Source organism: Acartia tonsa, chromosome 4 (assembly GCF_053477335.1).
Source record: "Acartia tonsa isolate MP-2025a chromosome 4, ASM5347733v1, whole genome shotgun sequence".
NCBI lineage: Eukaryota > Metazoa > Arthropoda > Copepoda > Calanoida > Acartiidae > Acartia > Acartia tonsa.
Genome location: NC_137263.1, coordinates 55,359,979 through 55,380,525, shown reverse-complemented (window position 1 = coordinate 55,380,525; position 20,547 = coordinate 55,359,979). Strand labels below are relative to the sequence as shown.

Genomic DNA, 20,547 nt, shown 5'->3' with positions numbered 1-20,547 from the left:
TGCCCCAAGAGGTTTGATCAACTTAATTTTTCGTATTTTAGATTTAAAAAGAAAAAGTAAAAAAAAAAATTTTTTTTTTTTGGGGGGGGTATTTTCATTTCTTGGGGGTTTGGGGGTGTCCCACCCCCCAAGAAAATAGCTTAAAACCATCACAGGACCAGTAGGTATATTCCCTGAAGAGTAGAGCCCAATCGGTTCAGTGGTTACTGAGATCTTAAGCTTCAGACGGACAGACAGACGGACAGACGGACATACAGACGGACAGACATCGTTCTACTTTGTATTATAGATAGCAGCTTCGCCCTTAGCCTCTAGGGGCTTTGCCCCAAGAGATGATAAAAAAGTTAAGGTGAAATTCGTAAAAAAAATAAGGACCAAGGAAATCTTCTACAAAAAAAAGGACCAAGGATATATATCTCCTACAAAGAAAAAAAAATGGGGGGGGGGATTTTTGGGTTTTTCGGGGGTTGGGGGTGTCCCACCCCCCAAGAAAATAGCCTAAAACCACCACAGGACTAGTAGGAATATTCCCTGAAGAGTAGAATCCGATCGGTTTAGTGGTTACCGAGATCTTAAGCTTCAGACGGACGAACGGACAGACATCAAGCTACTTTGTATTATAGAATATGTATTGTTTGATTGCGAAGAGCTCGCCAACCAATTAACCATTTTAGAAAAAACTTCATATATGTCCAGGGATGGTTTTAGGCTATTATCCGCCTATTCCCTTCACTTCTAATACATAGGACCTGGATAAAACGTAGCCGTTTTAGTTGTCTTAAAACCAATAAAATCTGTGTAGACAAAATGAGGTCTCCATACGCGTATACAGACGAGGAGCGGCGAATGTTGGAGATGGATTACAAGAAGCCAAAATATTATAAAAAGAGACTCGAACCTGACGCCAGCAAACCAAGACGGAGGTAAGACGACAATTTTAAAGACAAAAGCTTAATTATCCACGTAGGTTTAACAAAGGTTTTACTGCAATGGGCCGATGAATTTAGATCGAGAATTTTTTCTTTTAGAATAGCTAAATTTCTTTCTTTAATACCTTACAATTTTTGCAAAGCTTTTCTATGATCATAAAAGTCCGCCTGTGTCCAATTTTAAAATGTTAATTTCAATTTTTCAGCTGATGTTTAAGACAGAGTGCTGAAATGATTGCCTGTACCAATGATAGTATATAATTTACATGGTTCGTCGGTCTATTGTCAGTTATGCTGCAAAACATTTCCGTGATTTTCTATTATCATTCTTATTCTTCACTTTTATAGTTTCCCTTCTCTCTTTTTAATGATCTCTAAACATCTGCTTTATAACCCATTATCTCCATTTGTCCAGTTCATCCGTAATTTTGTTGCGCTACGTTGCTTATAGGTGTTGTGATCCTTGTTTCTATTAAGAATTATGGACTTGCATACTAAAGAGACAGTGGCAAGTAAAAATAAGAAGAAAATTTCTGAACAAATTCAAGACTTTCTGTAAGTAATCTTTATAAACATGAAAAGTAATGGGATGTCTAATTTGTCTATCTGTCTGAAATATTTTCTTTCTGCATCAGCTGATCCCTTTATGCTCTGCTTTTCAAAACTGGTATTAATTTTATGATTTTTATTTTAATATTTGTAAAATATGTCTGTCATAAGATGCTATAAATGATTTTTCAGTATGGCTGATAACCATTTCCAGCAGAAATTGATTTGTATTAAAGCCATACGGAAATAGTTATTTCTCGTATCGTATTATAAACAGCTTTCCGCGGATATAGAATGCTAAAAAAACTAGTTTTAATCTTATGATTGTACATTTCTATATTCGTAGAAAACTGGATATAATACGATGCTAGACATAGTTTTTTCGTATTCATGAGAACTGGTTCCTATCCACCAGATTCAAATGAATACGAGAAAATGTATTATTTCTTATTTTAGTTTTTTTTTCTAAATGAATTTACTATAGTAATGGTTATTGATACAAATTTTCTAGGAAAGTCAAAAACAAGTCTAAGAAAAGGTGAAAAACCTAAATTGTCCGTTCAACCATTAAATTATTATAAACAAATAGATTATATTTATAAATGGATAAATATTTAGATTTTAAACTAATGGCCTGACAATATTTTTTATGTTGTAAATTTTTTGGTTACTTTTTGGAAGAGAATTTTTACACTTGTACATTATTTGGGAGAGGTTTACATTTTTTAAATGCTTATTTTTTAACAAGCACTCAACAGAAAATTAGGAAATAGACATAAAAATAAATATATTGAACATAATAACCAAAATATTTTTAAAACTTGATTTTTTTGTAAGTAATTTTAAAGTGAAAAAATCTTGCACATAATAAGACAAAATTTTAAATATAAGAGATACCTCTAAAGAAAAGAAATGCTAATTGCTTCTATACATTTTGCATAAGAAAAAACAAACTGTGAGGCCGAGTATGATGAGACAATTTAAGAATTTTGTTCTAAGATTTATATCAAGATTGGTTTTAAATGTTAAATTCAACCTTTTTTAGTAATTTACGTGTAAGTAAGATATTTATGCTTTACTTCTCCCCGAAGTCTTGGTCCACAGATAGAATAACAACTAATTATGATTTGTAAACAACAAAACTACCGGTACTGCTCAGATCACCCAAGAAAATTTCAATGGGGAGTGGTGATATAATGTAACTATATCATGATCAGTGTGCACATAGAATCAAATCTTTTTTATATTGAAATTGGTAAAGGAGTCAAATACCCACTGATTATTAGATGATTGAATCACAAACCTTATATTTTAATTTGATAGAAGTCAATATATAATAATCATTTTAAATGTTAGATGAAATATAAATAGAAATGTTTGAATCCATTTAATAACCCTTACCCAAAAAGTAAACATGTTTCATGTGCTAATTTAACATTAAGTAACTTTAGAAAACATGTTAATAGAAAATTGTTTAATAGACTAATATTAAAGATATGGCGATGATAAGCCAGAGGAGGCACAAGAAGAGGAGGTTCAAAGTGGTCTTGGAAGAGCACTTAGTATGTCCACTATTGTTAAAAGTACCAGGTGACTTTTTTTTATAGTTGAAGTAATGTTTTTGTTAAGTAAAGCTAATAATATCGGTAATTTTTCCAAAGACATTCAAAGTTTGATTTAGAATAGGTTTTTTTTTTTTACAAGTTGTCATATATATATATATATTTAGAAAAATTTGTTGTTTCTGTAAAAAAAAAATTCTGTCCATAAAGGATGATTTTGTTAGCTATACTTGACAAACAAATATACTGACCCTTTAAACTATATTGAGGGATAAATGGACAATTTTAATTAACAACTTACTTTTAGGTTTATTTTTAAATCTAGATGGTTTGAGATGTATATAAGTAATTTTAGTAATTTTTGTTATTTAATTGCATAAAGTCCTACAAAAGCGGATAAAAGGTGAAGAGGTTTGACTGAAGACCAGAATGTGTGCAATTTCATTTTTAATTAGATTTGTGCTTTCAGTAGATTGATGTTTTAAGAAATTTCATGTTTTATTTAAATTTTATATTACATGAGATTTCTTTTTTTTTTTTGCATAATAAACGCTTTATATGTTTTTATGTGTGAATTAAACTATACTTCATTTTTTAAATCTTTTATGTTTTAAAAAACTTAATATTTATTATCAAAGTTTGATTCTAAGAAACTATAGAAAGTTTTTATTTTAAAATGGAAAACTAAAATTCAATATTAATTTCAAATTATCTTTAAAGTCATTTTTCCTTTTTCATTAGTTTTAAATTGGTGTTCTTAAACATGTCACATATTACAATTTTAACTTTTAATATTTAGAATATGACATTAATAAAATCAGTTAAAAAAAGTAATAATAGAGCTTTATAAGAATTTAAAATGTAGTTATTGTTTTAGGATAAAAGAAGAAAGTATACATATATTCATATTAAATTACAGATGACTAGCGGCTAAGCCGGGTGGGATTGCGGTTGTTTTTTTCCAATGGCGATTCGCCTTGGCAGGGTGGTGGTACCCTGAACAAAATCGTTATAAACATTCACTGAACCTATGAGAAGCTACATTGCATTGTTAAGGAGAACCATATCGGTCCAACGGGTAGCGATATCCTCTAGGGGCTTTTTTTTTGGGGGGGGGGGGGTGGGTGATTGGGAGGGTGGGTAGTCGACCCCACTATTTTAATTTTAGTTTTAAAAAGAATTTTTTTTTTGGGGGGGGTATTTTTCATTTTTTGGGGGGGTTGGGGGTTTCCCACCCCCCAAGAAAATAGTTATAAACCTTCCCAGGACCTATGAGAAGCTACCCTGTAAAGGAGAACCCGATCGGTTCAGCGGTTAGCGATATCCTTCAAGGACCTAGGAAATCCCCTACAACAACAAAAATAAAGGACCAAGGATCGAAATCCCCTACAAATAAAAATAAAAAAAATGGGGGGGGGAATTTTTTGTTTTTGGGGGTGTTGGAGATGTCCCACCCCCCAAGAAAATAGCTTAAAACCACCACAGGACCTATGAGAAGCTACCCTGAAAAGGAGAACCCGATCAGTTCAGCGGTTAGCGAGATCCTTCGCTACAAACAAACAAACAGACAGACAAACAGACATCGTTCTAATTTGTATTATAGATTATAGATATTTGATAATTATAGGATATTATCAAATTAGAAACAGACAGACAAATCTGTTGTCTACATACTAATATTTTTTTTTGTAAAATTTGTAATATTGAAATTTTTGTGTCAAAATTATCAGAACTTAAAATAGTTTTATAAAAATAAATAAAAAGTGTGATATTAAAAATTGTTAATTTTAATAATCTAGATATTAGACTAATTAGTTACTAGACCTACAAATTAATTAATTGTTAATATTAAGGATTTTAGTGGAAATCTGAAGGTAACTTGAAATTTTAAAATTGATTCTATCTTGATGTTAATTGTCATGGAAATGTTTTGGTTGTGGTTTCCCTCAAATTTTCAGCTACCGAGAACCCCCTTATTTGAAAGAAATTGAATAAATAAATAGAAAGGGGGGGTAGTTATTCGTGTTTTACGTTAAATTGGATACAACGTTGGACATTAGAAAAAAATACTCTCCCTATTTGAAATTTATTTTTAAAATAAGGTGTGGGGTTCTATGGTTGCTTTAAGAGAAAGCTCATATTTTTTTATTAGCTTTCTATAAATGTAATTTTGGGCATTTTTATGCAGTTTACAATGCATAATTCTCCCCTGTAATTTACAACGCTACTGGATACCTATACAATGGCTGATTCATGCGTTTAATTGTGGTAAGCCGAAGCGTTTCAGCTCACCGGTTGCGAGTTCGAATCCAACGAGCCCTAGCCTTGAAGTATTCTACCAAAACAAAGTAGCAGGATTTAGTCATACAGAAATTATATATTTTACTGAATACATTTACAATGGATGTTTACTATATATATACAAATAGATTATAACAATAGGTTAGGTTTGAAGGGGGTGTGGGACACAAGGGCGTAGCCCACGGCGGTAGACAGTCTGTGGGGGTAGCTGTGGTAAAAGGGGAGGCATCGCCTCCCGGTTGTATAGTTGCGTGAGGGGCGCGTGATAGCTGCGTGTCCGTGCCCCTCCCCATATTTAGCCAGTCCAGTTTGACCGCTGCGCAACGGGGTCATCTGCGGTCATGAGGTAAATGGTGATATAATAGGATTAGTGCAGAAGGCTTGTCATGATAAGCCACTGCGTAGCAATTCTGTAAACTACCCGTCCGTCTGTTGCCGTATTACCACAACCTTCCCTTCAAGGGCTGCGGGGCTCCCGAGCCACCAGGCCTTGAACCTGGGGATACGGCAGCCTCTGTCTGCGCACGACAACATCTTCCTGGGGCACAGCTCGGTGTAGGACAGCTCTGGCTATACAGGCTCCACGGGACACTCGCTGCTCGGTCTGGCTGTGGTTGGATATCAGCATTGTCAACTCCCGGTTGGCTTCCAGCCGTGGGTTGGCGACAGCCAGGCCCCGTCGTTGGAAGTTTTGCCTTGTTTGCAGGACTAGTTCTGTCTCGGCTGGTAACTGGACACGGAGGCCTAGGCTCACTCTGGAGGCTCCCAAGGGGGGAATAACGATGGAGGAAGGCGCGTAAAATTCCATGGGGGCGCCTGCCTGGTCCAGGTTGCTTGGCCTCTTAGCTCCCACTCGGATGGGGACAGCTGTCATCAGCAGGGGACACATCACTTCAGCTTCACCCTCCGGGGCCGCCACTTTTATCTCAGTGGCCGCTTCTCCTCCTGCAGGCTCGCTGCTGGCCGGCAGGGGCTCCATGTCAGTATCAGGGTTCCAGATGGCATCCCTAGGTGGCTCTGGGGCTGGCAGCGGCGGCGGTGGTTCGTTGGGTTGGTGCTGCAGGTTCTCTTCTACAGGGTCGCGATCCTGGCCGCTAGGCTGTGGGGCGGCGGCTGCCGTCTGGTACACTGGGAACTGTCCTGGGTCACTAGCTGGCAGCGCCGCAGCTCCGGCGGGCAGCTCAGTGGCGTCCTCGTCGCCGTCCAGGTCGCCTTGGATGTCTGTTGGAATCTGATGGGCAGTTACATCTCCGGTGTATTTGCGCAGTCGGCCTACATGCGCGGTGATTTCCGAGATCTTGGCTGTTGGAGAGGCAGGTTTGATGACATAATGGACGTCTGTGGCTTGTCTCACTATCTTCCAAGGGCCAGTCCATCTCTTGGTAATCTTGGCTGACTTCCCTGGCACCAGGCGGGGGGCCAGATACCAGACCAGGTCTCCAACTTCGTACTTGGCCGTGCCTTCGTAGGCGGCCGCGCTCCTTCGGATGGTTCCCTCTTCTCGCTGCTGGATTGCGTCGTACATGGCATGGTAGCGTTGCAGGAGAGCTTGGACGTTGGCTGGGACTGAGGCATACTCAGTGTCTGGCAGCCGGAGCACCATGTCCACCGGAAGCTTGGCCTCTCTCCCAAAGTAGGCCAGGAACGGGGTCACGCCCGTGGATCTGCAGGCTTTGGTATTGTAGGCGAAGGCAATGGCAGGCAAGTGTGGCTCCCAGTTGTTGTCGTCTCTGTCCAGGAACAGCCGCATGCCTGTGTTGAGCGTCTGATGGAACCTCTCCACCCGGTTGGACTGCGGGTTGTAGGGCGGTGGATGTGTCAGGCCAATCTCGAGCTTGGAGGCCAGTTCCTTGAATACCTGGCCAGTAAACTCCATCCCATTGTCGGAGTGGATCTTCAGGGGACATCCGAACGTGGCCAGGTGGCGGTGCAGTAGGGCTTCAGCCACCGTGAGAGTGCGCTTGTTGGGGATGGCGTAGAGGCTGACAAACCGGCTGAACCCATCCTGACAGGTGAGGATGTAGCGGTTCCCGGCTGGTGTCTCTGGCAGGGGCCCCACCAGGTCAATAAACAGGACTTGCTGTGGATACCCCTGGCGGGAGGGCACGTGTATCCCTAACTTCAACCTTTCCTTGGTGACCTTCTGTACACACTCAGGGCAAGTCTGAACCATCAGGCGGACGTCACGGGACAGGTTGGGCCACCAGAAATGCATGGCGACGCGGGCAATAGTAGCGTCCATCCCAAAGTGCCCGGCCATGGGGGTCCCATGGGCCAGAAAAAACGCGTCCTGCTGGAGGGCCGAAGGCAGCAGGTATCTTGTCCTCTCTCCTGTCAGGGTCTGGTCAGTGGTGGTGAGGCAGCCATGCTCGTCGAGTCCCAGGGCTGCGAAGCGGCTGGCATACTGCTGCTCGTCCCGTTCCTTGCCTCGCAGCTCAGCCTTAGTTGGGGCTTTGCCGTCGGCCACCCACTGGCGGACACGGAGCAAGAGGGGATCCTGTGTCTGTGCCTCTAAAACTCTGGCCGGGTCCAGCCGTGCTGCATAGGGCCTGCCAGCTGCGGGCTCCCCTAGCTGGCAAAGGGTGTGAATGTACTCAGCCTGCTCTGCTAATTCTTCGGCGGTGGCTGTCGGCATATTATCGTCCTCCCGGCGGCTGAGGGCGTCAGCATTGGTGTTCTGGGTGCCAGGACGATGGCAGACAGTGAAATCTAGGGCCGCTAGCTCCTCCTGCCAGCGGGCCACCATCCCTGTGGATGTGTTCAGTGACTTCATCTGTAGCAAGGCTGAGGAATCAGTGTTGATCTGGAAACTACGGTAGGACAAGATGCCGTGAAATTTCCGAATTCCATACATGATGGCGGCCATCTCTCCCTTCCAAGACGGGTAGCGAGTTTCGGGGTCGGTTGTCTTGCGCCCCATGGCAGCAATAAGCCTCTCCTTGCCGTCCTGGCATTGGCTGAGTATGGCAGAGATGGCGCGGCTGCTGAAGTCTGTGGTGAGCTGGAACACGGCCGGTAAGTCAAACCTGGGTGGCGCTCGGATGGGGGCTTGGCGAAACTTGTCCTTGAGCTGTATCAGCTGGGCTTCCATCTCCGCCGTCCAGGTCAGTGTCTTGGCCGTTTTCTGCCGATTCATCTCGTAGGTGAGGTCGGCATACTCTGGGATGAACAGGCGGTAGTAGCCAAAGAACCCCAGGAGCGCCAGCAAGTCCTTGGGGGTGATGGGGGCCGGCCAGTCAAGGATGCGGTCAATATAATCCTCTTGCATGGCTATCCCCTCACGGCTGAGGGTGTGGCCCAGATAGTCCACTTTGGCTCGAAACAGCTTGGTCTTGGCTGGCTTGAGGCGGATTCCTCCCCTGCGGTGGGCTTCCAAGACTTCCCAGAGCCTAGCCAGTTGGGCCCAGGTATCCTGGTGAAAGGTCAGGACGTCATCAAGATATGACTGGAGGTTGGCCGTGCCTAATGGGTTCAGGACTCCTGCAATAAATCTGGAGTAGACAGATGGTGCTGTAGCTAGGCCAAAGGGCATCCTTTTCCATTGGTACAAGCCTCTGGGGGTGGTGAAGGCGGTGCAGGGCCGGCTGTCCTCAGACACTCGGATGGTGTAGTACGCAGCCACCGCGTCTAAGGCACTGTAGACGTGGTGTCCCCTCGCTCGTTCTACCAGCTGCTGGATCCTGGGCAAGGGGTAGCTGTCCAGCTCAAGGCACTTGTTGAGGGCCCTGTAGTCGACGGCCCAGCGGGTGCTCCCGTCCTTCTTCTTGATGGGCACCAGGGGGCTGCTCCAGGCGGAGTCTGAAGGCTCTATGACTCCCTCTTGCAGCCAGGTGTCCAGTTGCTTCTCCAGCTCAGCCTCCTGCCGCGGGTTCAGATCCCTAAATCTCTGGCGGATCGGCTGGGTCCCTGGCTTGAGGCGCAGCTGTAACTCTACTACATCAGTGCAGCCGGGGGTAGAGTTTGAGAAGACGTCTCTGTACTCTGACAACATGGTCCAGACCTCCTTCTTGAGCAGGGGGTCCTTGCGCAGAAAATTGTTCTCCTCCATCTCAAGGGCTGCCCACAGCTCCTGCATATCTGGGGGCTCAATAGGCTCTTGGAACGAATGAATACGAGGGGGAGGCTTGTCAGAAACCTCCAGAATGTCGGGCTTGACCAGCTCCCCAGCCACGGGGAGGCCGGCGTTCAGCAGGAGAGGCATCTCCCCCTCATTTACCACCAGCACTCGGAACACGCTGGCGGAGCCAGGCCTGTGGGCATACAGGCCTTCTGGGATGACAAGATACTCCCCAAACCTCTGTTCTGGGGCAGATAGTTGGATGGCATCCTTGGTACGGTGCCCCACTAGTTCAACAGGGACAGCCATGACACCGCGGCCAGGCAAGACCACCCTCTTGGCCGTACGGAGTTGGGGTGGCTGGCCATCAGTTGGAGTGACAGCGCTTAGCCTGTACGTGGCTGGCACGGGGTCAGCTTCAGCTCCGGGAGCCACCGGCCGCGATTTGACGGGCTCGGCGCCGGGAGGGGCTGAGGTGTCGGAGCCAGGCGTGGCTCCAAGGGCGTCCGGCCACGATTTGACGGGCTCGGCTCTGGGAGAGGCCGGGGTGCTGGGACCAGCCTTGGCTCCGTGGGCGTTCGGCCGCAACTTGACGGGCTTGGCGCTGGGAGAGGCTGAGGCATCGGAGCCATGCGTGGCTCCGGGGGCGTCCGGCCACGACTTGACGGGCACGGCGCCGGGAGAGGCTGATTCCTGGGGGTTGAGCGTGGCTCCGGGTGCATCAGACCGCGACTTGACGGGCCTGGACTCGGACTTGGCCGGTTGGATTGCTGGGGGCCCCAGGTAGAGGGGGCCAGGTGGACACAGCTGGCCGTTGATGAAGGTGTCGGCGGAGAAGATAGGCTCTGGAGGGCTGGAAATCTCGGGAAACGTAGTTGGCAGGTTCTCCAGAGGCACCTTGGGCACTGGGGGCAACCCCATGGCTAGCAGGTTGGTCCCCCTGTGGGCGTTCAGCGCAGCATCCACCCAGTGCGTGCCTTTCTCAACTACACGCGGCTGCTCTGGCAGTGGGCCTGGCAGAGGCCCCTCGTAACTCAACTCTCTCTCGGCTGTCTCCCGGTCGATGGGGACGCCACGGAGTGGGATAAACTCCCCACGCACCCACAAGCAGGGGGGTTGCATGTCGAAACAGAGCCTAGTTCCGAACTCCTTGAGAAAATACCCTCCTAGGTTCAGAGGGTGTGAGAGATTCCGTACCACAGTCACGTGGTACAGATGGAGTATAAGAGTGTGTGAAACTGCCATATATAATTCATATAATTTTCCAATTACCTGAAGGGGCTGCCCTTCCTCATTAGCAGTCAGGATTTGGGTGTTGTCTGGAACCAACATGCGCTGCACGCCCATTGCGTGCATGAGGTGTTCAGAAATGACGGCAGACCCTGGTACACGGTTGCCAGAATCTACCATGGCATCAACCTATACGTGCTGGGCAGGGTCAGGAGTAGGAAACCTCACCCTGATGTGGCAGGGGAAGTGGAGGTCCTGCCCTTGAGACAGGGGGCCTCCCGCTCGGCTGGGGTCGGCAGAAACTTTGGCGGTGGCCGAACCGCAGCTATGGTAGTATCGCTTACCATGGTGTGTGTGTGTGTAGACCGCTGGTGGTGGCTTATACTGTAGCTTCGAATCACTAGAGCTTATCAATTATCACTGGGTCAACAATTTTATATTTCTTTTTATCACTTGGTTGACATTTATACACACTTATGTGTAGTTATCACTAGGAGCTCTAGGTGTGATTCTGGAAGCACCGGCAGCAGGGAATGTCCGTCCTGCAAGGGTCAGATGGATGGCGGCGGCAGGGAATGTCCCGTCCTGCAGCGCCGCTGGTTCGAATCCCGAAAGATGGCGGCAGGGAATGGCCCTTCCTGCAGCGCCTCGGGTTCGAATCCTGGGAGGCAGCGGCAGGGAATGTCCCGTCCTGCCGTGCCTTTGGCTCAAATTCTGCTATCCGTCGCAGTGGTAGGCCTTACTTGTGTGCTGAAGCTTCGCAGCCACACATTGCCTTCTCAGGGAGACCAGCACTTAGCTGTCCGTCTCGTAGGTTTGGCCTGGGTGTCCTGGGGCTTGTCCCAGCTACACTTGCCAATTTAGACTCAGTTTTGTAGCCGTCTGAGCTAAATTATCCGATTACCGTGGCTGCGCACCTAGCGCTACTCCTACACGGTACGGAAAAAACGCCGTAAACTGGCGCTTTTAGCAGGCTAAATCTGCTTGCCGTAGGCCAGAGGCCTACATAATGCGTTCAAATGATGGAAAATCGACCTAAAAAGGCCGTCTCACGGGTCAGTTGGCTTCTCAGTTGGCAGCTGACTGTCCCCTTACTTGCAAAAGGGTCCAATCAGAGGTAGAATAGGCTAATTTCTGTAGGGCTCGATTGAAACACGCTGACACCAAGATGTGGTAAGCCGAAGCGTTTCAGCTCACTGGTTGCGAGTTCGAATCCAACGAGCCCTAGCCTTGAAGTATTCTACCAAAACAAACTAGCAGGATTTAGTCATACAGAAATTATATATTTTACTGAATACATTTACAATGGATGTTTACTATATATATACAAATAGATTATAACAATAGGTTAGGTTTGAAGGGGGTGTGGGACACAAGGGCGTAGCCCACGGCGGTAGACAGTCTGTGGGGGTAGCTGTGGTAAAAGGGGAGGCATCGCCTCCCGGTTGTATAGTTGCGTGAGGGGCGCGTGATAGCTGCGTGTCCGTGCCCCTCCCCATATTTAGCCAGTCCAGTTTGACCGCTGCGCAACGGGGTCATCTGCAGTCATGAGGTAAATGGTGATATAATAGGATTAGTGCAGAAGGCTTGTCATGATAAGCCACTGCGTAGCAATTCTGTAAACTACCCGTCCGTCTGTTGCCGTATTACCACATAATAACGCCTTTTTCTACTTTTAAGAGAGAAAAGAGAGAATTTTTTTTATTACTTTTTCCTCTAAATTTTTACTTTGCTTACAATAAACATTAAAACTTTGTTTTTTAAAGTTTACGGAATTTTTTTTTATGCTAGGAAGATGTTTTTGCTACAATACGCTTTAAATGTGAAGGTGGCAGAAAAGACAAGGCTTGATGCTACGCTCAAGGTTTGTTCTCATTTCAAGTTAACACAACGTAGCTTAGTTAGTTTGTCTGTTTATAGGTGACTAGCATATAACTGATTTGATTATAAAAATAACCTTCTAAAATAGATATAGTAGATATAGATGGTCATTAAGATATATAAGTTGGAAAGAATTTTAATGTCAAAGGGAGATTTGAAATCTGCATCAAATTTTAAGGATTTTTTTTATAAAATTCGTTTTTTGTATAATTCTTTATCTAAAAGCGGAAATACAATTTAAGTTAATTAATTTTGACATCTGTGATTGGGGGATTGAAAATTATCTTCGCTCTGATAGGAGAAGCTTAAATGTCACACATCATTTAACCAATTAAAGCGCAGGTAGTTTCCAATCCACCTATCCTATTGGTCAAAATTTATGAACTTAAATTGTATTTTCGCTATTAGATAAATAATTATACAAAAAACGAATTTTTAGAAAAAATCCTTAAAATTTGATGCAGATTTCAAATCTCCATCTAACATTAAAATTCCTTCCAACTTATATATCCTAATGGTCATACTTGCGACTATAAATACAGCATGACCCTCAAAAAAGTATTTTTAAGCATCTGCAGCCCTTATTTCTCAATGAATTATAAAAAAATGCATATGTCCTTGTTCTCCATAGTATTCCACATAAGTAGATATAAAAATATTTTTTTTACCTCCATTAACACCGGAGATTTTTAGAGCTAAAGTTTTGAAAAAGTGACTGAGGAAAAAGTAACTTTTAACATGAAACGACTTTTTTAGCAAAATTAAGGTAGAAATCCTTTTATTTTTGTTACTAGCAGAAACTTTATACAAAAATGAAATAAAAAATTTAGTTTTTGAGTAAAAAGCATTTTTTACACATATTTTTTGAGTCTTTTTAGTTTAATGATATTTTGAAAAACTTACTTATTAGGCAAAATTTTTTAAGATTAAAAAACCAAATAAATCTTTATGAATATAGCAGGAAAATTGTTTTTGTTTCACAATCCTAACTTTAATAACAAAAAAGTTATGAAGAAAATAAAATTAAAACATAATGATTTTTTTGTCTAAAAAGCTTAATTAACCCCCTATTAAATTATTGAGATGTCAGAAAAGTAGGCGGAGCAACTGTCATAATTAATCCTTTTCTCAAATAAGGGTTAATAAATAACCTAAAATTTGCAAATAATCAATTCATTCAGTAGTATTTTTTGCCATTAAAAATTTATATTTTTTGGTGGAATAAAAAAGAAATAATTAGTTTACTTGTTTTTCTTTGTGTCTCATTATTCAGTTGCCAGAAAAACATAATATAACCATCCAAAAAATAAGAGAAACAAAAAAAATTCTTTTTCTCAGTCACTTTTTCAAAACTTTAGCTCTAAAAATCTCCGGTGTTAATGGAGGTAAAAAAAATATTTTTATATCTACTTATGTGGAATACTATGGAGAACAAGGACATATGCATTTTTTTATAATTCATTGAGAAATAAGGGCTGCAGATGCTTAAAAATACTTTTTTGAGGGTCATGCTGTAAATGACTCATTATGTGGATTAAATAAAAAAAACTGCCCTTTTATAACAAAGTCTGTATGCGTTCTAACCAGTAATATTGTCAGATTGTTCCTCCACTTTTTTTCCTGTTGGTTGATTGAGAGAGTATTTATCTATAGATTATATTTATTTTTTTTAAATAGAGCACAAACCCTAGCTATGGATTTATTATTACTTTGATCTTACACCAGATTATCATGTACCCTAATAAAGTGAAACACCTAGCTGGCTAAAATAACGACCCTCCCCCTATCCAGCCCCTTTGCCCCATCCCCTCGCTTCCTAATGGATTAATGAACTGACCAATAAGTGATGTCAATGTTAGTAACCTAAATTGACGATAATTTTGTCCCTGTCATAATATCCACGTATATTCTATATCAATTGTATTAACCTAAACTAATTCATTAGGTGGAAGAAGAGAAGGTAAAGAAAGCTGAAGCAGATTTGAAGGAGGCGGAACAGTCTTTTGATTCCTTTCTACAGGTATGATATAGAAAATAACAAAATTAAATAAAATTTACTTTTTTAAGAAAACAGAATTTTATACAAACTTATATCTGATTACTGAGGACAGTAAATGACTGTAATTTTAGCTTAACGGCCCTTGCTATTCCATTTTAGTTAAGATTGGATTGTATAAAGTAATTGTCTAAACGTTTAAACTAATGCCTTTGAATTGCAAAAGGTGTAATTTTGTCTATTGAAAGTGGGGGGAGAGTTTAATTTATCGAACATTGTCCTAACCCTAATATATTACTGTTTTGTCAGGAGAATGACAGAGAGGCAATGGAAGCTCAACAGAGGTATTATGGTTATTTATCGCATCGTATAATAAACAGCTTTCCGTGGATATTAAAAAGTAAAATAATAAGATTAAAACCAGTTTTTTTAGCCCCAAGATCTCCAAGGCACGTGCTAACAAAACTGGTTTTAATATTATGATTGTACATTTTTATGTTCGTAGAAAACTGGATATAATACAATACGGTACATGATTTTTCAGTGAAGCTGAGAACAGGTTCTTATCCACTGGATATTAATCGGTTTCGAAGCCATACTGAAACTAAAGAATTATATTTAACTATGGTATTTTCATTAAAAAAATCACGCAACCTTTGATTTGAAATTTGTTACTATCTAGAGCAGAAGAAGAAACAAAGCTAACTGAAGAAAAAATGGAACATACAAGGAATTCAAATGTTTCAAATAATTTTTAAATTTTCAAAAGTAAATCAGATGCTTATTAGTACTATAATTTCAGAACACACTAGGACATATAATAGACAAAGTAGGTTTTAGTGTAGATGCTTGTTTGTCGAAGCCCTTTGAAGTGCCTATAATAAAGGAGTATGAATTAAAAACTTTGGTAAAAAAATCCCATATGACGCAATATTAGTATAATGAATTACTGTAATGTGACATCTTTCGGAATACTTTGGCCAAAAGTTTTAAATTTATCCCCCTTTTTTATAGGCATTATAAAGAGTTTCTGATTTTAGGCTCTTGCTTAAAGTTTTTTATTCTCCCCTTTTTTATAGCCACTATAAAGAGCTTCCTATCAAAATAACAACAAATTTCAAAAATTTATTTCAAAGGCCAAATAATCAGAAAGTAGTTTTCCTACTTAAAAAGACTAAATATGATTATTTGAAAACATTTTGAATTTGCTAGATCTTTGCAAGCTGCTATTCATCAGATGAAAGGAGAAATTCATAATTTGACGGTAAATTTTTCTCAATAATTCATTTTTCCTATTCTCATTTTAAAATGTCGTAATATAATAATTAAATTTAATTGATTTAATGACGGGTTCAATACGTTCTGACATATTTATCAGAGAAAAAGAGGGATTTTGGGATTTTTATTATACTAGTCCCCAAAGTTTTATAATAACATTTTGTTATTTATAGGTTTAACAACTTTGGGGACTTGTAATGAAATTTGATTGGTTGGTTCATTAAATCAAGTGTTCAAACGTTTCAAATACTAACTGTAATCTACAGAAGGCGTAAATTTGTTTATCATCATTGGGGATGTACAATTCATCAGCCATTGTCTTATTCCTTTAGATCTCTGCATGTTAAAATTTTAGGATTCTTTTCGAAAGTACACAATGTATGGCAAGTTTTTATCTGCTATTTCACCAGAAGAATGGAGGAAGGAACAGGTAAAAGTAAATTCACTTGGATTTCTCCTCCTTATATACGTATCTGTGGACAATTTTTATTTTTGAACCGGTTTAATTACGGTGGAAAACAAGCAATTTCTTGAAGGAGGCGATTGAAATGACAATGACGTCAGAAAAAATTAACAATTAACCAATGAGAGGCCGCTATATATTTTACCAAAATGAATACTGGCTTCTTATTGGTTTATTGTTAATTTTTTCTGACGTCATAGTTCGACACTTTTACTGTTTTCATTGAAATTCTCTTAGATTTGTTCTTCCTAAACTTATTTTAAAACAACAATAATTAATTACAGCATTATAAGGTATTAATTTACTTTCAATAAGGCAATTTTTCATCATTATGAAATAAAAGGTTAATGTGTCTTTTAGGAAGAAATTGCCGAGAAGAACAGACAAGAAGTACCAGAAGATCTAAAGGTTAAAAGATACCCTCTCGTATTATAGATTAAAACTTAAGCTATAAAAAAATCTTGGTTATAGTCCCTTTCGTGGCAACGCCTCTTAAGGGGCGTTTCGTCGAATTTTCACAGTAGCTTTTAATAGGTTATTTTAAGTTAGATTAGGTTAAGTTAGGTTAGGTGATTGCCCCGTAGAGTTAGAGCCCCCCGAAGGGGCTATAAGTAGGGGAAAAGCTACTTTGAAAATACGACGAAACGCCCCTTAAGAGGCGTTGCCACGAAAGGGACCATACCCAAAATCTTTAATATTACTAATTGAAGTCATGAAGAATAATCATTAAAGGCAGTTTTAAATAAAGATATTTTTACCTATTGATAAATGATAATGATAATCTTTTTAAATAATTATTTTTCTGCAGGATTATCTGAAGCTAGAAGCTGATGAATATTTAACAGGAGACAACTTTCTTTATTTCAAGGTAAAAATTTTGTAGGCATTTTATTTGTCAATAAGTGGCATTTGGTAGTTTATATGAAGAAAAACTAAATTTAGATAAATTCATCGGGAAAATAAAGCTATTTAAAAAGATTAATATTTTATGAAATAAGTGTTATTTTTTACTGAAAAATGTTATTCTTAAGTCAAAGTGACATAGTTTGAGAACAGAAGGACGGAAAGCCCGGCAAAAAAACCTACATTAGTTTTATGATTTTTATTACATTATTCATGGAAAATTGTCTGTAATACGATGCTATAAATGATTTTTCAGTGCAGTTGAGAATCCAGCAAATATTATTCGGTTTCAAGCCATACGGGAAAATATTAATCTATATTTTAATGAAACTTTTCTGCTAATATATCTGATTTTCCCTAATTTTTTTCAGAGGCCCGAGCAGTTATTGAACCTGTTTAGTGATCTGGAAAGTGAAAACCTTTCCCTCATCCAAAAAACTCAGGAGGTACAATATCTTCCAAAGAATCACCATTATATTGTTTTCTTTTATATACTAAATATCTTATCTCATATAATAAGTTAATCTTATTGTTTTTCTCCTAAAAATTAAAATTTAGAACAATAACTTTTGTATTTTATATATAATTTTCTTTTACTAATATTATACAGTGTTTTTTTTTATGAGAACTTTTTTGAAAGCAATTTTACCCCACTTATAGTTATCAGAATTTAATAATTAACGGCTTATTTCCTTCGTTTTTTATAACCATTTATTGAACATCAAAAAAATATTTAAGTTTTTATTTAAAAAGTACAGTAAAATCAAAAATTCAAAACTTAGGTGTTAACATCTAAAAAAGGTTTTAGCGCATTTTTCTTAAGCTCAAATCTTCTACCCTTTGCAAGAAAAAAATTGGATTTTCAGTAGTCCACTTTGGAGGGGCCAGTACTCCCTCCCTGGTTGAGATATGGCTTTCAAACTTTGATATGTTCTAGTACATGTCCCCAAAAGTATCTGTATCAATTTTTAACTCTGTATCTCAACTTTGAAGCGTTTTGCAGCCATTCTTGCAAAGAGTAGAAGATTAGAGCATGAGAAAATGCGCTAAAACCATTTTTAGATGTTGACACCTAGGTTTCGAATTTTTGATTTTACTGTACTTTTTTTTTTTATAAAAACTGAAATATTTTTTTGATGTTCTATAAATGGTTATAAAAAACGAAGAAAATAAGCCATTAATCATTAAATTCTGATTACTATAAGTGGGGTAAAATTGCTTTCAAAAAAGTTCTCAATATTTTTCAAAGTTTACAAAATCACATGTACAAATGTTTTAAATAGGTCAAGTTAGGATTAGAAGCTATTTTAACTTTATTTCATTTTTAAGAATATTATCTTTGTAGAAGCCCCATCTCCTATTAAATCTCTTTTAACCCTACCCTAATTATAACTTTATTAAAAAATATGTCCTTGTGTTAGAATTTAGTTTCAAAGCATGACAAAATACACTAGCTGCTGCGCCCAAAGCATCTACGAGCTCTGCATACGTTGGGAGAAGGAAAGAAGAAAGCCCAAAATCATCCTAGGACCAGTGTGAAGGTTCTATAAAATGAAGAACTCAATCGGCTCTGTATCTTAAGATACAAACGACAAAAACCTACTATTAAATATTATAGAAAGATTGTGCTTATTCAATAGGCAGATGGACAGTTAGTATTGGAGAGGAAGGAATCTGTCAGGATTAGAGATGAACTTAATCAACAGGCGGAAAATCTGGAGGGAGAAATTAGACAATTGGAAGCCAGGTTAAACTTGGTTTAATATTTTTATTAGTAAAGCTGCCCTATACTATGAAATGTTCGTTCATGTGTAAAAAAATCCCGTAATTTTAGCAGACGTTTAAGTGTAGATTCCCATTTCATGGACATTCCAGAACATAATTTACTTGGCCCCTCGGTCTGTCGGTCTACATATAATTTTTTATGACACTGAACATCTGCTATATAACTGACTTTGTCCATTTGTCCATCCATTATTTGATTATTCTTCGCTACTTATGGCTTGAAATATTTTTGCTAACCGTTCTTAAAGCGCATTTTTTATTAATACCTTCAACACATAAATCTAAAAATGTTTAGACAACTCTTTTATATTTTAGAATTGAAACAGAGAAAAGAGATACAGCAGCTATTGATGAAAAAATTGAAAGTTCAGGTGAAAAATAGATAGATACGTGATTTGCTATTATATCAAAATTTAAGATGTTTTTTTTCCAGTATGGCTTCGAAACCGATGAATATCCACTGGATTATAACCGGTTGTCAGCTATACTGAAAAATCATGTATATCATCTTAGAACAGACAATATTCCACGAATAATAAACTAAAAATCATAATACTAATGCCCGTTTTCTTATCCCAGACCTTCGGCCACTTGGGGCTAACAAAACTGGTTTTTATCTTATCATTTCCATTTTAATATCAACGGAAAGCTGTTTATAATACTCTTACACCTATCTGAACATCGTAGGAGAATCAAAGAAAGGTGGAGAAGAAAAGATGTTGGAAGATTTGGAAAAACAAGTTCTGGGGATCTATGAAAAATGTGTTGGCAAAAACCAGGTAAAAATTTTATTAAATAGATCTATTTTCCATGTGTCTTCTAGATTACAATTGTGGATAAAGATCTGCACTCATAAGGTACTTAGAAAATTATGCTTTATGATGGAAATAGCGGTTATGCCCCCTAGAGGCCTCTAGGAGCACTTAAGGTGGTGTGAGGTTGAATTCAACCCCCTATTTTTTATTCTCATCTTCTATTTTTAATTTTAGTTTTAAAAAGAAAAGTGAAATTTTTGTTGGATGGTTGAAATTTTTTCTATTGGTGATTTCTCTTGGGAGGGTGGTGGTACCCTCCCCCAAAATAGCTATAAACCTTTCCATGACCTATGAGAATCTACATTGCATTGTAACCAAATCGTTTCAGAAACTAAATAATATGCAAAAGTATCATTTTAAATTTTACAAACGACAATCTTTACATTAAATATGTAAATTTCAGGCTAAAATTTCGACAATAGACATGCTGCATCACATAGAGTTAAAGCTGGAATCATTGACACGAGAGCAGGAACATCTTAACAAGGAGAAAGTTGATATTGCCAGAATAGAGTGCGAGAAGGAGAGAAGACACAGGTAAACATTGACTAGAGAGCAGGAACATCTTAACAAGGAGAAAGTTGATATTGCCAGAATAGAGTGCGAGAAGGAGAAAAGACACAGGTAAAACATTACAATACCGAGGATAAATATATCTTTTGATTTCAAGACACAATCATTAAGATATTCCAAAAGGAATGTAATACAAATTCCATATCCAAATTGTAAAGAACAGCATTTTATCAAAGGGAGTACTGTAGTTGAATGAAATAAAAAATGAGCACAAAACAGTAAAAT

The 20,547-nt window shown here is 39.5% G+C and overlaps 2 protein-coding genes across 2 annotated transcripts; both read left to right on the top strand.

Annotated features, from left to right (window-relative positions):
- The first annotated feature begins 806 nt into the window (after nt 1-806).
- On the top strand, nt 807-15,263 carry LOC145315560 (uncharacterized). The gene is made up of 7 exons (XM_080155542.1): nt 807-923; nt 1,407-1,484; nt 2,973-3,068; nt 12,420-12,492; nt 14,455-14,529; nt 14,815-14,849; nt 15,188-15,263. Exons 1-7 carry the CDS (start codon nt 808-810, stop codon nt 15,261-15,263), a joined length of 549 nt encoding a protein of 182 aa, XP_080011668.1. The 5' UTR covers nt 807.
- Nucleotides 15,264-15,712: 449 nt separating this feature from the next.
- On the top strand, nt 15,713-20,360 carry LOC145317830 (cilia- and flagella-associated protein 100-like). Its single transcript, XM_080159104.1, has 9 exons — nt 15,713-15,769; nt 16,139-16,213; nt 16,607-16,654; nt 17,055-17,114; nt 17,521-17,595; nt 18,790-18,896; nt 19,250-19,305; nt 19,622-19,713; nt 20,153-20,360. The coding sequence occupies exons 1-9, from the start codon at nt 15,743-15,745 to the stop codon at nt 20,288-20,290; spliced, it is 678 nt and encodes a 225-aa protein (XP_080015230.1). The 5' UTR covers nt 15,713-15,742; the 3' UTR covers nt 20,291-20,360.
- Nucleotides 20,361-20,547: the final 187 nt, after the last annotated feature.

Coding starts and splice junctions, on each gene's coding strand:
- LOC145315560 (XM_080155542.1), top strand. CDS start 808: ATGAGGTCTCCATACGCGTATACAGACGAGGAGCGGCGAATGTTGGAG. Junction 1,485..2,972: donor GAACAAATTCAAGACTTTCT/GTAAGTAATCTT, acceptor CTAATATTAAAG/ATATGGCGATGATAAGCCAG. Junction 3,069..12,419: donor ACTATTGTTAAAAGTACCAG/GTGACTTTTTTT, acceptor TTTTTATGCTAG/GAAGATGTTTTTGCTACAAT.
- LOC145317830 (XM_080159104.1), top strand. CDS start 15,743: ATGAAAGGAGAAATTCATAATTTGACG. Junction 16,214..16,606: donor AAGAATGGAGGAAGGAACAG/GTAAAAGTAAAT, acceptor TGTGTCTTTTAG/GAAGAAATTGCCGAGAAGAA. Junction 19,306..19,621: donor TGAAAAAATTGAAAGTTCAG/GTGAAAAATAGA, acceptor TGAACATCGTAG/GAGAATCAAAGAAAGGTGGA.